The 22675-nt window shown below is 42.2% G+C and overlaps 1 protein-coding gene across 1 annotated transcript in view; it reads left to right on the forward strand.

Annotated features, from left to right (window-relative positions):
* The first annotated feature begins 1803 nt into the window (after positions 1 to 1803).
* EPAS1 (endothelial PAS domain protein 1) overlaps positions 1804 to 22675 on the forward strand; it is a 244659-nt gene continuing 223787 nt past the window's right edge. The window contains exon 1 of the mRNA XM_040351560.1: positions 1804 to 2182. Within this exon, the coding sequence (XP_040207494.1) occupies positions 2157 to 2182 (26 nt within the window). The 5' untranslated portion in view covers positions 1804 to 2156. The remainder of the gene's footprint in view (positions 2183 to 22675) is intronic.

Raw genomic sequence — 22675 nt, forward strand, 5'->3', positions numbered from 1 at the left:
GGAGGTGAGGACAGACATGACAGTACATCTCAGGAGGGGAGGACAGACATGACAGTACATCTCAGGAGGGGAGGACAGACATGACAGTACATCTCAGGAGGGGAGGACAGACATGACGGTACATCTCAGGAGGGGAGGACAGACATGACGGTATATCTCAGGAAGGGAGGACAGACATGACAGTACATCTCAGGAGGGGAGGACAGACGTGACGGTACATCTCAGGAGGGGAGGACAGACATGACAGTATATCTCAGGAGGTGAGGACAGACATGACATTACATCTCAGGAGGTGAGGACAGACATGACAGTACATCTCAAGAGAGGACAGACATGACAGTACATTTCAGAGGGTGAGGACAGACATGACAGTACATCTGAGATTCTCAGGAGAGGACAGACATGACAGTACATCTCAGGAGGAGAGACCAGACATGACAGTACATCTCAGGAGGGGAGGACAGACATGACAGTACATCTCAGGAGAGGACAGACATGACAATACATCTCAGGAGAGGACAGACATGACAGTATATCTCAGGAGAGGACAGACATGACAGTACAACTCAGGAGAGGACAGACATGTCAGTACATCTCAGAGGGTTAAGACAGACATGACAGTACATCTCAGGAGGGGAGGACAGACATGACGGTATATCTCAGGAAGGGAGGACAGACATGACAGTACATCTCAGGAGGGGAGGACAGACGTGACGGTACATCTCAGGAGGGGAGGACAGACATGACAGTACATCTCAGGAGAGGACAGACATGACAATACATCTCAGGAGAGGACAGACATGACAGTATATCTCAGGAGAGGACAGACATGACAGTACAACTCAGGAGAGGACAGACATGTCAGTACATCTCAGAGGGTTAAGACAGACATGACAGTACATCTCAGGAGGGGAGGACAGACATGACGGTATATCTCAGGAAGGGAGGACAGACATGACAGTACATCTCAGGAGGGGAGGACAGACGTGACGGTACATCTCAGGAGGGGAGGACAGACATGACAGTATATCTCAGGAGGTGAGGACAGACATGACAGTATATCTCAGGAGGTGAGGACAGACATGACATTACATCTCAGGAGGTGAGGACAGACATGACAGTACATCTCAGGAGGGGAGGACAGACGTGACGGTACATCTCAGGAGGGGAGGACAGACATGACAGTATATCTCAGGAGGGGAGGACAGACATGACAGTATATCTCAGGAGGTGAGGACAGACATGACATTACATCTCAGGAGGTGAGGACAGACATGACAGTACATCTCAAGAGAGGACAGACATGACAGTACATTTCAGAGGGTGAGGACAGACATGACAGTACATCTGAGATTCTCAGGAGAGGACAGACATGACAGTACATCTCAGGAGGAGAGACCAGACATGACAGTACATCTCAGGAGGGGAGGACAGACATGACAGTACATCTCAGGAGAGGACAGACATGACAATACATCTCAGGAGAGGACAGACATGACAGTATATCTCAGGAGAGGACAGACATGACAGTACAACTCAGGAGAGGACAGACATGTCAGTACATCTCAGAGGGTTAAGACAGACATGACAGTACATCTCAGGAGAGGACAGGCATGACCGAACACCACAGGAGGAGAGGACAACAATAACGATCTCGAAGTCTTACAGTCCATCAGCGTCCGCTGTCAACTTGCCTGACCCCATGGGCGTGTCGGAGGGGGCGGTGACTGCAGGCGGGGGCGTGCACCCCCAGCGCCAATCGATTGCTTGCTGTGACAGGGTGAGCGGTGGGATGCCCCGCCCCCTCAGTGAAGCAGGGGAAGCTGGCAGATCGGTGTATAGCGCTGAGTAGAGTGTTCGGAGCGGCTCAGGATCCGCCGTACATCGGTCCCAACACAAGTGTGAACCTCCCTGCCCCCCTCCTGGGTTCTCCGATCCCCCCTCCTCCTCCTCCCTGGGCGGCTGTACAATCCTCAGCAGTGACCTGAGACTGTATAGCCGGCCGATCTCAGGATCTCAAGGACTTCTATCGGCTCAGGACTAGTTTCTCCTTTTATTTTTGGTGCATTTGTATTTGTTTGCTGCCTGTGTGATCAACCTGCTGAGGACGACGAGATCGCCCCGGGAGCTGCTATTGTGACTATCTGATCGGCGACATGACTGCGGAGAAGGAGAAGAAAAGGTAAGATCGACCGATAATCGGGCTGTGTGTGGACTGCGTGTGTGATCGCACCGATATCTGTCTGTTTGGGTCACTTTTTTTAATACTTGAAAATGTAACTGCGAAACCAGATCTTTCCTGGAATGGACAGGATTGGTGATCTGCATGCGATTATTATCTGATGGCCGGTAATTGCAGGCAAAGGAAGTCTGCAGACCCCAATATGAGCGATCTGTACGATCTGCGACTTTATCTGGATCGGATCAGAAGTGGGAAATGATCTCCTGTGCAAGTGTTCCAAAGTATCCAGGGAATTGTTACATTTTATTGAGAGACTGTGCAATTGTTACCTGTCTATTATTATTATTATTATTATTATTATTATTATTATTACAGAGAATTGTTACCTGTCTACTATTATTATTATTATTGTTATTATTATTATTACCTGTCTATTATTATTATTATTATTATTATTATTAGAGAATTGTTACCTGTCTACTATTAATAATAATAATAATAATAATAATAATAATAATAATAATAATAATAGTAGACAGGTAACAATTCTCTAATAATAATAATAATACTATTATTATTATTATTATTATTATTAGAGAATTGTTACATATTACTGAAATTGCAGTATAAAGCTGCCCATACAGTATACAATCTGATTGTAGTCTTTTTTTTATGGTGGCTGTACACGCTTTGATAAACGATCGATATTCTTTTCTGATCGATTTCTTATCATGGGAATAATCAACAATAATATCAGTAATAATTGATAATTCTGTCAAGCGATGGGCCACTTCAATGAGGTCTGCAGACACACATGTGAGCGATCTGTACAATCTTTAACTATTTTTTGGATCAGATCAGAAGTTGGAAATGATCTCCTGTGCAAATGTTACAAAGTATCCAGGAAATTGTTACATATGATTAGGATTATTGAGGTTGCTGCACATGTTACATATGATTAGGATTGCTGGTTGTGCTGTGTGCAAATGGTAATTATTTATTAATATTATTATATATTTTTATTATTATTATAATTTTTTTTTTATTATTATTATATATTTTTATTATTATAATTTTTTTTATTTTTATTATTATTATTATTATTATTATTTTTTTATTTATTAATAATAATATTTATTTTTTATTATTTTTTTATTATTATTATTTTTTATTGTTAAAAATAATAATAATAATAATAACAATAACAGCTGACTGGATACATTGTAACTTTTGCACAGCCATGTTTGCTACTGCAGACTTCCTTTGAGTGTCCCATTGCTTAATTGGGTTGTTTTATTATTATTATTATTATTATTATTATTAATATATAATAATAATAATAATAATAATAATAATAACAATAATAAAAAAATATTATTATTATTAATAAAAAAATAATAATAATAATAAAAATATATAATAATAATAATAATAATATTATTATATATTTTTATTATTATTTTTTTATTAATAATAATAATATTTTATTATTATTATTATTATTATTATTATTATTATTATTATATATATATATATATATATATATATATATATATATTTTTTTATTGTTATCATTATGAGAATTGTTACATATTATTGGGGTTGCTGCCCATTCACTATACTATCTGTACAATCAAATTTATGGTGACTGCACACGCTTCAATAAATGATCATTATTCTTTTCCAATCGATCTATTCTGATGGAAATAATTGCTCAACAATAATATATTAATTATGAGATCAATAATGGTTAACAGCTCAGTCAAGCGATGGGCCACTCAAAGGAAGTCTGCAGAGCGATCTGTACAATATTCGACTTTATTTGGATCAGGTATTGGCAATGATAGGCTGTGCAAGTGTTACAATGTATCCAGGCAGTTGTTTAATAATAATAACAATTGCCTGGATACATTGTAACTTGTACACAGCCATGTTTGCTACTGCAGACTTCCTTTGAGTGTCCCATTGCTTAATTGGGTTGTCACCCATTGATATCATAATTGATATATTATTGTTGATCAATTATTCCCATCGGAAGAGATCGATCAGAAAAGAATAATGATTGTTTATTGAAGTGTGCATGACCACTATAAAGAAGATTGAAGATTGTACACTATAGTGCAGGGATATGCAATTAGCGGACCTCCAGCTGTTGCAGAACTACAAGTCCCACGAGGCATAGCAAGACTCTGACAGTCACAAGCATGAGACCTAGAGGCAAAGGCATGATGGGACTTGTAGTTTTGCAACAGCTGGAGGTCCGCTAATTGCATATCACTGCTATAGTGTATGGGCAGCAACCTCAATATTATTATTATTATTATTATTATTATTAAGGTTACTGCCCATACACTATAGTGTACAATCTTCAATCTTCTTTATAGTGGTCATGCACACTTCAATAAACAATCATTATTAATATTTTCTCTTCTGATGGTAATAATTGATCAACAATAATATATCAATGGGTGACACCCAATTAAAGCGGGAGTTCACCCAAAATTTTATTGATTCTCATTTTGTCAAGGGGAATCGGGTAGTTTTTTTTAAAATCTAAGCAGTACTTACCGTTTTAGAGAGCGATCTTCTCCGCCGCTTCCGGGTATGGTCTTCGGGAGTGGGCGTTCCTATTTGATTGACAGGCTTCCGACGGTCGCATCTATCGCGTCACGAGTAGCCGAAAGTCGGTGCGGCTCTATACGGTGCCTGCGCACCGACGTTCAGCTACTTTCGGAAAATCTTACACTATAGCGTATGGGCAGCAACATTATTAATAATAATATATAATAATAATAATAATAATAATAATAATAATAATATTATTATTATAGAGGTTGCTGCCCATACACTACAGTATACAACCTGGTTGTACCACCTTCTTTATAGTGGCCATGCACACTTCAATAAAGGATCATTTTTCTTTTCTGATCGATCTCTTTTGAAATAATTGATCAACGATAATATATCAATAATTATATCGATCATAGTTGACAACCCAATCAAGCGATGGGCCATTTCAAAGGAAGTCTGCAAACACAAACGTGAGCGATCTGTACAATCCTCGACTTTTTTTGGATCAGATCAGAAGTTGGTAATGATCTCCTGTGCAAGTGTTATAAAGAATCCATGCAATTGTTCCATATGATCAGGAGACTGTGCTGTGTGCAATTGTTACATATGATCAGGAGACTGTGCTGTGTGCAATTGTTACATATGATCAGGAGACTGTGCTGTGTGCAATTGTTACATATGATCAGGAGACTGTGCTGTGTGCAATTGTTACATATGATTAGGATTGTAGACTGAATGAATGAATGAATTGTGTGCAATTGTTACTTATTACTATTAAGGCTGAAGCAAATTGTTACATAGTATAGTGAAGTGTTTCTCAATGTGCTACAATGTGCTATGATTTCAGGATTTCCATTATTTTGCACAGGTGATTTGATCAGTTTCAGTGCCTTAGGGCACTTTCACACGGAGCGGACCGTTTCTGGGTCCGCTCCGTGTGTCCGCCAAAGCTCAGCCGGGATCCCCGCTGAGCTGTCGGCGGATAGGGCGGTCCCCGCACACAGTGCAGGGACCGCCCTGTCTCTGCTCCGCTGTCCCCTATGGGGGACCGGATGCAGACGGACCGTCTGTCCGTCTGCATTCCGGTCCGTTCCGTTCGGAAAACCGGATCCCGACTGACACGGATGCTAGCGGATGCTCCATCCGCTAACGGACGCGTTCCCATAGGGATTCATTACAAGTCCGTTAACGGACTTGTAATGAACGGACGAACGGTCCGCTCGTGTGAAAGGACCCTTGGTAATTACCACAGCCGTTTTTATCTGAGGGAAATCCTGAAAACATGACCTGTTGGGGCGCTTGGGGACTGAAGTTGAGAAACACTGGTATAGTGTATGGGCAGCAACCCCAATAATATCTTATTCATGGTGGCCGTACACGCGTCAATAAATGATCATTATTATTTTACGATCGATCTCTATATAACCTACTATCTCTTAATAATATATCAATTATGATATCAGTAATAGTTGACAATCAAATTAATCAATAGGCCGCTCAAAGGAAGTCTGCAGAAGCAAACCAGCGATCTGTACAATCTTTGACTTTAAATGTGGTTTAGAACTTGGTAATGATAGGCTATGCAAATGTTACAATGTATCTAGGCAATTGATGATGATGATGATGATGATGATTATTATTGCGTTTGCTGCCCACTTACAGGCCAGGTTTTATGTATTACCTTGGGGAGATGCAGACTAGAATACTGCAATCACTGAGCAGCAAATGATATCACCTGTCATGTATTTCAGTTATCTACCAAATCTGGCCTGTTAGTGGGCCCTGAGGACAGGGTGGATGACCACTGCACTACAGTATACAACCTGGTTGTACAATCTTCTATACGGTGGCCGCACACGCTTTAATAAACGATCGTTAATCTTTTCCGATCAATCGATTCAGATGGAAATAATTGATCAATGATGATATCAATAATCGTTGATTGCCTAGTCAAGCGATGGGTCACTCAAAGCATGTGTGCAGACACAAACATCGGCAATCTGTACAATCTTCGACTTTATTTGGATCAGATGTTGGCAGTTATAGACTGTGCAAGTGTTATCAAGGCAGTTGTTGCATATTAATAGGATTGCTGGCTGTGCTGTGTGCAATTGTTACTTATTATTATTATTTAGATTATTGAGGTTTCTGCCCATTCACTATACAGTGTGATTGTACAATCTTCTTTAATGTGGCCGTACACACTTCAATCAACAATTGTTTATCTTTTTTGATCTATCTCCTCTTCTGATGGGATAAATGTATCAATAATGATATTAATAGTGATTGATAACCCAATCAAACTATCAGTTACTCAAAGGAAGCCTGCAGATGCAAACATGAGATCTGTACAATCTTGGACTTTATCTGGATCAGATCAGAAGCTGGCAGTGATAGACTATGCAAGTGTTACAAAGTAACTATAGTATACAACAGAGGTCTCCAAACATTTTAAACAAAGGGCCGGTTTATTGTCCTTCAGACTCTTGGAGGGCTGGACTTTGGCCAGTGGGAGTAGAAATTTTCCTGGAATCATTGTTTGTACATCTGGTATTAGGGGGAGGAATAGTGCCCCATTGCTGGTATCCTAGGGAGTAATAGTGCTCTATTAGTTGTGTCAGTGGGAGAAATGGTGCTCCATTGTCGGTGTCAGATGGCAGAATAGTGTCTTGTATAAGTGGGAGGGCCGCAGTTTGGAGACCACTGGTATACAACCTGTGCAATCTTCTTCATGGTGGCTGTACCCACTTCAATAAACAATCATTCTTCTTTTCCTATCAATCTCTTCTGATGGGAGTAAATGATCAACAATAACGAGATCAATAATAGTTGGCAACCCAATCAAGTGATAGGCCACTCAAAGGAAGTCTGCAGACAGAAACATATTGCGATCTGTACAATCCTGGACGTGATCTGGATTGGATGGATTTTTTTTTTTCAACCTGATTAACTGTGTAAGATCAGAAGTTGTTAATGATATCCTGTAAAAGTGTTACAAAGTATCCAGACGATTTTTACATATTATTAGGATTGCAGACTGTGCTGTGTGAAATTGTTTATAAATAATAATATAATAATATAAATAATATTATTATTTGAGATTGCAGACAATTGTTACACATTATTGAAATTGCATTATAAAGCTGCCCATGCGGTATACAATCCTGATTGTACAATCTTCTTTATGGAGGCCGCACACGCTTCAATAAACAATTAATATGCTTTTCCTATCGATCTCTTCTGCTGGGAATAATTGATCAACAATAATATATTAACCATAAGATCAATAATAGTTGGCAACCCCAATATGCGGCTCACAAGGCACTGGATCATGATAGATGAATTACAATGGCATCTCTGTTTCCACCATGTAACCTCATAATCTTATCAAATTAATTCTGACCGTATTCATGAACAAAGTATCTCAGTGCTGCTGATCTGTGCAAAATGATCAATCGTTTTCTGCCTTGCCAGATTGACTCAGTTTAATCGATTTATAAGGGAAGTTATGGCTGGTAATCTGATCGAATCACACATGATCTGATAATCAAATCAGATAGTGACCATATACAGTTCAATTTTGTCATCCAATTAAAGATCAGATCTGCAATCAATTGAATAGCCATAACTTCCATTCAGATCGATTTTTTTTTACATCTGATTCGATCAAAGAGAGCCAGTCATTCAGATTGAGCTTTTATGTTGGAAACTGAGATACAATAGATAACTTACAGTTGTATCATAACTATTGATCAATATCCATTTCCCTGTGTGTGGCATATTTATCAAATGCCTTGTCGCCTATAGATCAATCATTCCTATTGGGAGAGAAATGATTATTGGTGCTTGTATGGCCTCTATTAGTTACCAAAACCGTATTCTAAAAGAACAAACTTGAACAATCCCCCCCCCTTTCGTGCCAACCGTACAAAAATCTGCGTTCATGGCTTGAAGGGGTAAACCAGGGTGATGCCAGCTGCAGGCATCACCCCGGTACCGTTTTTTAGAGCCAGAGTTTGGCTTTTTAGCGGTAACAACCGATGCGGCTAAAAGCTGCTAGGCTGTTATCCCAAGGCAGTGATGGTGAACCTTGGCACCCCAGATGTTTTGGAACTACATTTCCAATGATGCTCTTGCACTCTGCAGTGTAGTTGAGCATCATGGGAAATGTAGTTCCAAAACATCTGGGGTGCCAAGGTTCGCCACCACTGTCCTAAGGTGACCTTCCGCTGCTCTTCCCGGGCCTCCCATCCCACCGGGAGACCCAAGCCACCAATCGGCGCGTCTGCTGTCTAGGCTAAGACCCGAACAAACCTGCATTCGACTTTGATCGGGTCTCTGATGTAAAAACACTGAAGCAATGTCACTTCCAGTTTACTCGGCTGCCAATGGCGCCAATTAAAAAAAAAAAAAAAAAAAAACTACAGTATTCAGAATCGCTGATTTTGGCGATCTGAATACTTTTAAAGCGGGAGTTCACCCGAAAAACAATTTTTAACATTAGATTGAGGCTCATTTTGTCAAGGGGAATCGGGTGTTTTTTTTTAAATCGAAGCAGTACTTACCGTTTTAGAGAGAGATCTTCTCCGCCGCTTCCGGGTATGGTCTTCGGGACTGGGCGTTTCTATTTGATTGACAGGCTTCCGATGGTCGCATACATCGCGTCACGAGTAGCCGAAAGAAGCCGAACATCGGTGCGGCTCTATACGGCACCTGCGCACCGAAGTTCGGCTACTTTCGGAAAATCGTGACGCGATGTATGCGACTGTCGGAAGCCTGTCAATCAATAAGGAACACCCAGTCCCGAAGACCATAACCGGAAGCGGCGGAGAAGATCTATCTCTAAGACGGTAAGTACTTCTTCGATTTAAAAAAAAACACCCGATTCCCCTTGACAAAATGAGCATCAATCTAATGTTAAAAATTAAGATTTTGGGTGAACCTCCACTTTAAGTGCAAAGGAGGGATTTGGGGTCTTTTAGACCACCGATCCCTCAATAAAGAGTACCTGTCACCACCTATTACTGTCACAAGGGATGTTTACTTTCCTTGTGACAGCAATAAAAGTCATCAGAATTTTTTTTAAAGGACAATATAAAATATATATATATATATATATATATATATATATATATATATATATATATATATATATATATATATATAAAAATTTTTTTTTTTTAAAGCACCCCGCGTTCTCACGCAGCAAAGATAACGCATACATAAGTTGCGTTCGAAAAAAGGAAACGATGTTCAAATCACACATGTGAGGTAACGACGCGATCGTCGCAGTGAGAGCAATAATTCTAGCAGAAGACCTCCTCTGTAACTCTAACCTGGTAACTGTTACATCTTTTTTTTTTTTTTAAATGCTTCACCTATGACAGTCTTTAGGTACTGTAGCTTGTTGCCTTTCCACGAGTGTGCGCAATTTCAAAGCATGACATGTTAGGTATCTATTTACTCGGCGTAAGATCATCTTTCACATTATACAAAAACATTGGGCTGACTTTACTGTTTCATTTTTTTTTTTTTTTAATTCATGAATGTGTCCTTTTTTTCCCCAAAAAATTGCGTTTGAAAGTCCGCTGCGCAAACAGTGTTATATAATATTGCACCAATTGCCATTTAATTCTCTAGGGTCTCTGCTAAAAAAATGTATATACAATGTTTGAGGGTTCTAAGTATTTTTTCTAGCAAAAAATAAGGATTTTAACTTGTAAGCAACAATGTCAGAAATAGGCTTAGAAAGGCTTACGTATTGCTGAGGTTGCTGTGAAATGAAGACTGTGCTGTGTTTGTCTTTTGGTGTCATTTGTTTTTTCTTTTCTGTTACTATTATTAAGCCCTGAGAATGCTGATGGTGTTTGTGAAACATAATCATAATATTGTGTCCCAATCGTTGAAATATTATCTCTCCTCGTATTTGTTGTATCCCTGATATGTGAGTTGTTGGCAATTATTAACAATTGATTCAGAGATAAATAAATGAGCTAATTGTGGTTTAATGGCATTATAAGAGCATTCGCTTTACACCTGCCTTGTTTCACTGATTAGCATCGGTCATTTGTTGGTTTGCTTTGCAAAAATATTCCCCGGACTTCCCTACCACCTCCTCCTCTTCCTCCTCCCGTGTCTTTTAGGAAGGTACAGAACGAGATTTGCATCTTTAATATTTGCAGATGACTCTGAATCTCCCATATTGCTGGTCCTTGTGGTGTATTTCAGGAATAATGCATTGAAATGGGGCATCCAGGGTCGACCTTTTGGGTAGGTGACACTCTGTATTGGTAGTGTTGTCCCCCTCCTAAGTGAAAATGGATCTTGTTTATGGTGGTTGCTTGTAAGCTTTGACAATAAAGTTGACAGCGGGAAAAATTTGTATTTTTGGTGTCTTGCAGCAATATTCCAGGTTTATACACTGGAGCCATCATGCACAGGAGGGTAGCTTCCATTAGGAGGATGAAGGGTGCATGGACCCCCATGTAGAAGGGAGGAACGGTTCATGGACTCTGATAAGGGGGGCGGGTGGACCCCCGGATAGAGGAGATGAAGGGTGGGTGGACCCCCGGATAGAGGGGATGAAGGGCGGGTGGACCCCCGGGTAGAGGGGATGAAGGGCACAAGGATTCCAGTTAGAGTTGAAAGGAGACTACTCATTTGGTGTGCTACAGTGGGGATCGAAAGTTTGGGCACCCCAGGTAAAAATTTGTATTAATGTGCATAACGAAGCCAAGGAAAGATGGAAAAATCTCCAAAAGGCATCAAATTACAGATTAGACATTCTTATAATATGTCAAAAAAAAGTTAGATTTTATTTCCATCATTTACACTTTCAGTATTACAGAAAACAAAAAAATGGTGTCTGCAAAAGTTTGGGCACCCTGCAGAATTTATAGCACGCACTGCCGCCTTTGCAAAGCTGAGACCTGCCAGTATCATGGATTGTTCTTAATCATCATCTGGGAAGACCAGGTGATGTCAATCTCAAAGGTTTTAAATGCCCAGACTCATCTGACCTTGCCCCAACAATCAGCACCATGAGTTCTTCTAAGCAGTTGTCTAGAAAACCGAAACTGTAAGGGCCCTTTCACACGGGCGGATCAGTAATGATCCGCTCAGCGGGGATCCTCCGTAAAATCCCAGCTGAGCTGGCAGCTGACAGGGCGGTCCCCGCACACTGTCCGTGTTCAATCCGGCAGACGGAAGAAAAATAGGATTTTCTTCCGTCTGCAAATGCGGATCTTTGCAGAGGTGTACGATTACGGGTGTCAGCGGATGGTCATCCGCTGACACCCGTAATCACATAGGAACCCATGTATGTCCCGTTTTCATCCGCAACGGACGGATGAAAATGCGGACATACGGTCCGTACGTGTCAAAGGGCTCTTAATAGTTGACGCTCACAAAGCTGGAGAAGGCTATAAGAAGATAGCAAAGCGTTTTCAGATGTCAATATCCTCTGTTCGGAATGTAATTAAGAAATGGCAGTCATCAGGAACAGTGGAAGTTAAAGCAAGATCTGGAAGACCAAGAAAAATATCAGACAGAACAGCTCGCAGGATTGTGAGAAAAGCAATTCAAAACCCACGTTTGACTGCACAATCCCTCCAGAAAGATCTGGCAGACACTGGAGTTGTGGTACACTATTCCACTATAAAGAGATACTTGTACAAATATGGTCTTCCAGGAAGAGTCATCAGAAGAAAACCTCTTCTACGTCCTCACCACAAATATCAGCGTTTGAACTTTGCAAATGAACATATAGACAAGCCTGATGCATTTTGGAAACAAGTTCTGTGGACCGACCGATGAGGTTAAAATAGAACTTTTTACATGGTTGCATATTGGGTTCTAGCTGCTGGTGACTAAAACAGAGCTGAGGAACTCGAAGAAAAATCTGCCAGCTTGCGTTATTGACTGGCGATATCTCGATATCTAGCATGTGTTTAGAACCCGTAGATGTTTCCTGAGCGGAGCTGTTGCTGCAAGGAAAGGTGTCTGTAAATGGAGCTCTTTTTGTCTATTACATTTGGATGCTATGACCACAGACCATTTGTAGCTGTCAGAAATGTGATTTGTTATCTCTTTGGACGAGTTCTTTCTTGAAGAGGTTGAATCTTTTTGTGACAAAAGCTTTAAATAGCTTGTGTATGACAGCAGCTCCAGAATATGTGGGAGATACTTGTGTCATGAGGGCGAGATGAGAGCTTTGGGGTAGAAAATAATAACACGGGTTATGACGTGCTGGTTGAAGTGTTTTTGTGAATAGGAATGCTAAAAAAATGTTATGCCGCATACACACAACCGTTTTTCGAGTTGTAAAATATTAAATTTTTAATGGTCTAGAAAAAACAGTTTTTTTCAACCCGATCGTTAAAACGGCCTTGCCTACACACGATCGTGAAAAAAAAATGCTCTAGCAAAGCGCGGTGACGTGCAACACATACGACGGCACTATAAAGGGGAAGTTCCATGCGGATGGCGCCACCCTTGGGGCTGCTTTTGCTGATTCGCGCTTTGCAGTCTTTGTGCTTTTCTGTCTGTTACAGCGTGATGAATGTGCTATCTCCATTACGAATGCTAGTTTTACCATAACGAGCGCTCCCGTCCCATAACTTGCTTCTGAGCATGCACGTTTTTTTCACGTCGTTAAAGCCCACACACGACCTTTATTTTACAACGTTAAACAACGTTAAGAACTACGTGGAAAATTAGAGCATGTTCGAAATTTTTAATGGCCATTTTTTACATCGTGAAAAATGCTCTGGAGCCCACACACGATCGTTTTTAAGGACATTAAAAAAAACAAATTTTTTTACAATCCGAAAAACGGTTATGTGTGTACGCGCCATTAGACCAGGGCTGGCCAGTTCTCGGGGACCAGGTAGCCAATGTTCCCTTAAAATGACAGCTGGCGCCTAACTTTTAGGCCGCATTCACACCTGAGTGTATCGGTTTCGGTCGTTTTGTCGCATGTATTAACACGTATTTGCGCGTTTGCATACAGCGTTGTCCGACGTTTTTGAACTTCGTCGTTTTTTATTTTAGCCAATAGGAAAAATGCTCATCTCTTTCATCATTTGTTGCTATGTTTGTAGATTTTTTTTTATCTTCTTCCTGGGGGAATATTCTTATTCTATTTCACAGAACAGATTAAAGCGACAAAACGCCCGTAGAAACGCTCGTTGTCGCGCTAAACGCTTGAATCGAGCGTTTCCATTAGTTTCTATGTGAATTCAAACGTTCAAAAACGCTCGAATCTGCCCGATTCGCACGCCAAAAAAGGGTCCAGAACTTGTTTGAGCTTCAGGCGTTCGGCTTCAGGCGTTTTGGAGTGGAGATGTGAATCATCTCCATAGAGAATAATGTATTTTTTCCCCTCTAGCGTTTTATAGCCTCAGCCCACAAAACGCTCAGATGTGAATGCAGCCTTAAGGGCTTGTTGTAGTTGTCCATGAAGCTTGTAGAGAAAAAATTGTGGTCAGGAAAAGTCGTCTTCAGGCCAATCATTTTGTTCCCCAAGAATGCTTGCTTGGATGTGACTTGGGCTGCCCCCATAGACATTGGATCATCCAATTTGCTTTGGAAAGGTAAAATCCTGGATTATCTATGGGTGCCTTGATGGGTTTATTTTATGGCACATAGCAGACCGTATCAGTACTAGAAATCCCTACACACTTAAGAGCAGGGTGTACCCCAGGGGGGCACTTCTAGGAAGTTCAGGGGTAATACTGCCTAGTACAGAAAGCCAAGAATAAAAGATCCCAGTTTTTTAAAATAATTATATTTAGAATAGTTCTGATTTAAGAGTTTTTCAATAAGATTTTTTTTTTTATTAATAAATGAAAATTTAACAATATTAAATGTTATTTTTAAAAAGACAAAATAATAATTAAAACGCATATTTTTTTATAAAAAACAGTAAATACACAATATGTGTGTGTGTGTGTGTATGTATATGTATGTGTGTGTGTGTGTGTGTGTATATATATATATATATATATATATATATATATATATATATATATATATATATATATATATATATATACATACATGCACACTTCTTGTACTAGCACTCAGTCCAAGTTGGTCGTTTTAGGCAGTCACTCAAGACTTGAGAAAGGCAGGCTGCGACTTGCCTTCTTTGTGTGTGTGTGTATGTATATATGTGTGTATGTATGTATGTATGTATAAAATAAAACTTTTTTTTTTTTTTTTAATATATAATTTTGTTTTTTATTTACGTCATCATTGCATTCTTCATTTTAATTATTAAAGCTGAGCTCGGGGATCAGCAAATATTGTCTAAATCCATTTCTTGTGCTTATTATTATTATTATTATTATTATTATTATTATTATTCCCTGTATCTTGGTGTGATTTGTGTATTTCTTCCAGATCTGTGCAGTAATCCAATGTGGGACTTTCCCTCTGTGTAAAAATTTCCTGTAATAAAGACCGCTCACTGCTGCTCTCTCTTCTTGTGACTGGTCTTGTCTCTGCCTCCTCCTGTAGTTTTCTGCAGGCAGACTGTAGTGGGTTGGGCCTCCTGTGTTTCCTCCCACAGCTCGGCTCTCTGCGCAGGATATGTGCAGAAAAATAATCGCCTGCACTCCAATTAGCTCTCTTGCAGTGTTTTTAATGTTCAGTGAATGGCATGCAGTGATGTCCTTAACCCAACACCATCTTTCCTTGATGCGTTTCACTACTCCTGGCTTGTTCACAACGATAGGAGAAGTCTATGGATCTGTGTGTGTTTCTATGCATGTTTGGGTGGCATCATTCTTAGTGGCACGATTGTTGCGCAACAGAATCGTGTGGCAAAATGTGTGTTTAAAAATGGTACCAAGTTTTTCACCCGAAAAGGGGCAGGCACTTGTTCTGGGTGACAAATGTACATTGAAGTGAATGGGCTTCCCTATGCGTGGCACACTGAAACAAGTAGAAATCTTGCTTTTTGCTGTGCTTTCTGCATTTTTACCACGATTTTGCTGCTATTTGCAAAAAAACACCCACCCCACCATGTTGAGGGAATGCCATCCGGTACGGTTCAGGAGGTGCCCACTCGTCCCCTCCCTTTCCCGACCTGTCGGGCTGCATGCTTGGATAATAGGATGCCATTTTTATTTATTTTTTACACTTTGGCCGAGGGGGTGTCCTCTCCATAGCCATACCAGACCCAAGGGCCTGGTATGAACTTGGGGGGGCCACGGGCCCACGGCATTTATTTTCTTTTTTTTTCCGTGTTTTTTTTTCTTAGGCGGATTTTCTTTTTTTTACATTCAGCTGTCAGCGGGAAGGCCAGCAGACAGCTGATTACTCATCCGTTGCTAAGGATGCGGCAGCCGGCTTCCTGACCCGCTCTTTAGCAACCAGCTATATACAGTGAATGTAAAAAAAATAAATGCAAATCGCGGCCCAATTTCTGTGAAATCATGGAAAAAAAACAAAGTACTTGCGTTTTGGATGCGGGTCCATTGAAGTCTATTGCATGCAAAATGCGCAATTCTGTGGGAAAGAAAGTCCCCCGACCCTTTTCTAAAACGCAGAGGCACAAAAATGCATTGATGTGAACTTGTTCCATGTTAAAAGAAATTCAGCAAAAAAGCATCAAACGCATTAGTGTGAATCAAGCCTAAAGGAAGTCCCCCACCCCGAGTTTAACATACCGTATTTATCGCGGTATAACGCGCTCCCGCGTATACCGCGCACCCCTAAAGTTGCCCTGAATCCTGTGGAAAAAAAGTTTTTTTTGTACTTACAGTTTTGGTGTCTTGCGCGGCGTCCATCGGCGGCCTCGTCGGGTCCGGCGTCCGTCTGCGGCTTCGGGTGTCCTCTTCGTTGGGTCCGGCGTCCTTCTGTGGCTTCGGGTGTCCTCTTCGTCGGGTCCGGCGTCCTTCTGCGGCGTCCTCCCCGCTCGTTTCCCGCTCCGAGTTTGAATACTGTGCCGACATATACCGAGCGCAGTACACTCGTGTATCATCGGGCAGGCTCGGCAACTCTCGCGCTGACGTCCTGTACGCTCAGGACGTGAGCGCAAGAGGCGCCGAGACTGCCCGAAGATACACGAGTGTACTGCGCTCGGTATATGCCGGCGCAGTATTCAAACTCGTGGCGGGTATCAGCGTATACCGCGCACCCACGATTTTGTCCTGATTTTCAGTGCAAAATAGTGCGCGGTATATGCCGATAAATACGGTATGTCTATGTACATCATATAAATTTGGTTACCGATTTTCCTGGCTGTGTCTGCTGGTAGGAGATTCCGAGTGCGCCTTGTTACTATCAATTGGGGACTTTTTTCTTTTTAACCTAAACACCTATAACAAAATCCCCGCACTTCACACCCTTCCATTAAATCCATTATTACACAATGTGGCCGCTCTCCGCATTCTCTGCTCTCATCCACCAGTCCGGCTCCCATGATTGTCAGCTCTGCGGTAAAAGTTGTCAGTAAATAAGCTGAACTATTAAAAGCTTTCTGTTACCCGCAGCTCAGCAGAACGGGAACATTTTCATCTACATACAAGTAATCCTGAAAGAATTTAGTGATAAATATCTTAAAAAACAAGCGTGGGGCTCACCCCACACCCACCGCCCCTGTAGTCATAATAAAGGAAGCCTGCCATTGGGAGTTTTTCCTTTGGGGTAGTTTCTTTCACAGAGACTTTAGTCTGTAGCAGGAAGACTTTACTAAATAGTCGAATAGCTTATTTCCTTCTATTGAGACATTCCAAGCGTAGTAAAAGTGGCAAGGACTGCGTCCAGAGATGGCCGGATCCGTCTCTGAACACCCGGGATCACGTTTTACATGATGCCGCAGAAAGCTGCGATTTGTGGAATAAAACCGGGACATTTTTTGTGTAGAAGCACAAAAAGGAGATCATAGGGTTGATTTACTAAAACTAGTGCACTTGTGCATAGTAACCAATCAGTCTCTGATGCTGCGTACAGACGGTCGTTTTTTGTGATGAAAAAAAAACGACGTTTTAAATCATGAAATAAAACCAATGTTTTTGAAACTTCATTTTCAAAAACGATGTTGCCTACACACCATCGTTTTTTCACAATGCTAGCAAAGCGCGGTTACGTTCACCACTTTTTTCCATTGAAGCTCGCTTCATAACTAGCTTCTGGGCATGCGCGGGTTTAAAAATGTAGTTTTAAATGTCGTTTTTTTGCTACACACGGTCAATTTCTGTGAGACAAAAAACGACGTTTTGAAAAACGACACAAAAAATTCAAGCATGTTCGAATTTTTTTTTTTGTCGTTTTTTTGAAGACATAAAACAACGTTTTGCCCACACACGATCATTTTTAAATTACGTTTTTTAAAACGTCGTTTTTTTTTTTATCACAAAAAACGACCGTCTGTACGCGGCATGAGGCCCCGTTCACATCAGGAAGATTTGAAATGTCAAATCGCAATCTTGTTGCCAGCACCATCCAAATCGGTGCGACGCCGACTTTGCGGCGCCGCTCCAATTCCCAAAAGTAGTTCCTGTACTACTTTTGGCGACCTCAGAGGCGATTTCAATTGACATCTGTGCAGGAATCTGCACAGATGTCTTTCAAATCGCCTCCTGAACTGAATGTGGGTTTGAAAACGTGCTTACGATTTCAAACCTGCCTCCAATGTGAACGTAGACTTAAAGGAGTTGTAAAAAAAAAAAAAAAAATGTATGCTGAAATGACTGTTTACAGGGTATAGAGACATAATAGTTAAAGCGGGGGTTCACCCTATCGACAGTAAAAAAAAAAAAAATTTTTTCTTTTACCTTTAAATCAGGCACTGTAGCGCGAGCTACAGTATGCCTGTCCCGAATTTTTTCCCCCCATACTCACCTTGTAGTCGTCCATCGAAGATACCGGGGAATGGGCGTGCCTCTGGAGACGGAGGATGATTGACGGCCGGCTCTGGCGCGTCACGCTTCTCCGGAAATAGCCGAAATAGGCTTGGTCTTCACGACGCGTGCGCATAGCCTGTGCGCACGCGCCGTGAAGAGCCGAGACCTACTCCGGCTGTCTTCGGGGAGAGTGACGTGCCAGGGCCGGCCGTCAATCATCCTCCCTCTCCATAGGCACGCCCATTCCCCGCGGGAGCCGGAATCTACGATGGACGACTACGAGGTGAGTACGGGGTTAAAAAAATCGGGACAGGCATACTGTAGCTCGCGCTACAATGCCTGTCTCGATGGTAACATCATGGGATTGTGGGTGAACTACCGCTTTAACTGATTCCTTTTAAAAACGATTAAAAATAGATAAAAATCGGAGCTGCGGTGGCTCGACGCGATTGGCACTGCGCTGACAAGCCATTCACCTCTGCAGCTAGGGGTTCGGATCCCGGTCTCGGCTACATGTGAATTGAGTTTGGTGGTCTCAGCCCGGCTCCCGGTGGGTGTGCTATGCGAGGTAAGCCTGCGCTTAGTACGCCCACCCCCCTCCCACAAAAACCACCACACTTACACGCACTCGAAATTGGGTTAACATGCACGCACTTTGACCATGCGGTCTCTAAAAAGAGAGGCGAAGGACTAACGGGGCTGGTTGAGCGGGCTAATCCTCTCACTCCCTTGTAGGGAGTCCCTCTGCCCCGTTGGGCTTCAAAGCGGAGCAGGTAGGGCGGGCTGTGTGGGAGGACCCCCTCACACACCCACCATTGCCACCCAGGGCATGGAGAAAGGTGGCAGATTGCCTCTGGGGGAGGCCTGCCTACTCCCAACTCCTGCAGTCCGGCTCCTCTCTCGAGTACACGCACAAAATACACTTAAAAAAAAAAAAAAATAGATAAAAATCAATCATATAATGTGCCTGTAGTTTCTAGTTTCGTTTTTGCATATTGTTTCCTGCTTCTCTGCTGTACAGGGCCACAGAGCCAATACAGGGCAGTGATGGTTTGGAAAACGAAACTGATTGGTGTTGAGGGGTTTTAGACACACAGTAATCACACCTCCTTGATTAGTGACCACAGAGAGAAATCTCCCAGTACTGTGGTTATCGGGAAACAGACAACCAGGAAGTGTGGAGATCAGAGAAGAATTACAGCAACTTGAGATCAAAAACTAACAATGAGGACATGAAAACAGCACTGCATTAAGGTAAAGGAAGCTATTAAGATAAAAAAAGAAAGAAAAGGCCCGTACACACAATCTGACTTTTTGACAACAGTTGTCCGACGGACCTGTTTTAGAGGACAATCCGACCGTGTGTACGCTCCATCGGACAAACTTTTTCATCGGACAAATTTTTGCTGTGAGAACAGATAAACTTTCCGGCAACAAATGTCCTACGTCGGCTAATCCGATTGTGTGTGCACAAGTCCATCGGACTAAAGTCCACAGTACAAACACGCATGCTCAGAACCAATGCTAAAGATCGGACAACAATAGCAGAAGTTGCCCAAAGGGTGGCGTAAAGAGCAGAAAAAAAATAGTACGTCTATTACGTCACTACATTCGTGTTTTGTTGGCTAAAAAAGTTCTGCCGTGTGTATGCATACCAAGTTCACGGACAACGCCCTTCGGAGAAAAGTACACATCCGATCGTGTGTATGAGGCTTAACTTGAACTTGTTCGATTAGGCTCTATTTACACCTATGAATGTTGCTTTTGAGCTTTTCTACAGTGCTTTTTGCATTTTTGGACACGTTTTTGACACATTTATAATGCTTTTTGCATTTTTAATGTTGTTTTTTTTTTTTTTATTTGGCCAATTTGGGCAGAATTAAGAATTCCAAATGTGTCAAAAACACGCTAAAAAAAGCACTACGGGCCATATTCCCGTAGAAAGTAGGCGGGCGGCGTGTAAGCCATTTACACTCCGCCGCCCCAACCTACAGGCGCAAGTGCTGTATTCCCCAAACAATTGCTCCGTAGTTTGGGGCGGCATAGTGTATTTGGCCCGGCGTATCCCCGCGTAAATCCAAGGGGGCGGCTTCTATTTAAATTAAGCGCGCCCCCGATTCTAACGAACTGCGCATGTGCCGGGCTTAAAATAGCCCAGTGCGCATGCTCCAGTTCTCGGTGTAAAACGTCAATGACGCCGACGTGTGCGTCATTGACGTAAAGTCGTATTCGCGGACGACTTAGTAAAACGACGTACCCAACGGGAAAACACGACGCGGACCCGTCACCATACTTAACATGGCCTACGTAGGACTGGCGTAAGGTTACCCCTCATATAGCAGCGGTAACCTTACGCCTACGCAAACGACGTTAGCGACGGTTACGCGACGCAATTTTGTTCGGGAATCGGCGTATCAGGCTCATTTGCATAAACAAATGAGACCTGAACGTAAACGCCACCTAGCGGCCGGCAGAGTAATTACATTTAAGATCTGACAGTGTATCTATGCGAAAATGATTCTAAGAATCACTCGCATAGATACACTGGCCAAAAAAGAGAGATACGATGGAGTATCCTGAGATACTCCATCGTAACTATACTCAGAATATGGCCCTCTATGCTTTCCTCCATTGTACCAAAAAAACAATGTTTGCCTTAAAAAAAAGTCCTGTATCCTTTCCAAAGAACCCATAGCCTTTTTTTTCGTAGTGCATGATGCATGCATCGGATTGCATAGTGTATGACCAGCCTACAACTTGCGGTAACCTTACATTCTCTAGATGTGTAAGTGCTTGGAGAAACCTGCATGACCCGTCAGCCATTGACTGGCCTGCTGGTACTTTAAGCTAGATAATTAGCTGGAGAACCATTATGTATCTAAAGCTGCATACAGTCATTAGACAATTGACCGATCCTTTTAGCGATAGCGTTAAGCCCAGGTTCACACTTCTGCGGGATTGAAATCGTGCGAGATCAGCTGAACAGACATCTGTGCGGGTTCATACACAGATGTCTATTGAAATCGCCCCCAAAGTCCCCAAAAGTATTACAGAAACTACTTTTGGGAACAAGTGCAGCGTCGCGCCGATTCCGACGGTGCCATTGTCCGCAATAGCTGCCAATTTTGGCATGCGATTTGACATGTCAAAACGCATCAATGGGAACCTAGGCTTAAGTTTGCCTTGGGTGAACTTTTATGTTTGTGTCTATGAAGGCGGGAGTGCTGTAGGAACCCTACTGATCAGTAGTTCCTTAAGTAGGCGCTGCCAGGGAGCATCAGTCGGAGTTTGCCGAGCGATATACCAACATGTGAACGTTCCCTGATCTTGAACTAGAACTATAGGCAAAACTTTTTTTTTTTTTCCATTTTGGATAGAGCAAGGGAGGGTTATAACCCCTGTCAGGTGTTTTTTTTTTTTTCCCACCATCTAAGCCCAATTGGGGAGATTTCCCTTCACTTCCTGCCCTATAGCCAAAGAGGAAGTGAGAAAAGATCTCGGCAAATTTGTTGAGGACCCTCAGGTCACCAGAACTAGTGTGCCCATTTGAAGATTTCCCCTCTTAGACCCCTTTCACACTGCAGCGCTGCTAAAACAGCGCTAAAGCGCCGGTTGTTTTTGCTGCGCTTATTGGGCGTTAGCGGGCGGATATTTTCAGGTCACGTAGCAACGTGACCTTGAAAAAAGAAAGGAAAAGTGTCCAGTTTTGCAGCCCTTTTAAAGCGGAGGTTCACACAAAGTGAACCTCTGCTTTTTGGATTACCCCCCGGTGTCACAATTGCTACCTTTCAGGGGTGAGGGGGGGTGTAGATACTTGTCTGAGACAGGTATTTGCACCACTTCCGGGTTCTGACACCCACGGGGAATCCAGCCTTGTCATGTCACCCCCCCCCCCCCCGCTGTCTTCTGGGAAACACTCCCAGGAGAGAGCGGGGACCAGTGACGGCGCGCCACGATCCTCGCGCATGCACAGTAGGGAATCAGGCAGTGAAGCAGCAAGGCTTCACTGCCTGATTCCCTCGCCGAGGACCGAGTGATTGCACAGCCTCGTCTGCTGACATCGCGGACG

This window comes from Rana temporaria, chromosome 4, assembly GCF_905171775.1.
Source record: "Rana temporaria chromosome 4, aRanTem1.1, whole genome shotgun sequence".
NCBI lineage: Eukaryota > Metazoa > Chordata > Amphibia > Anura > Ranidae > Rana > Rana temporaria.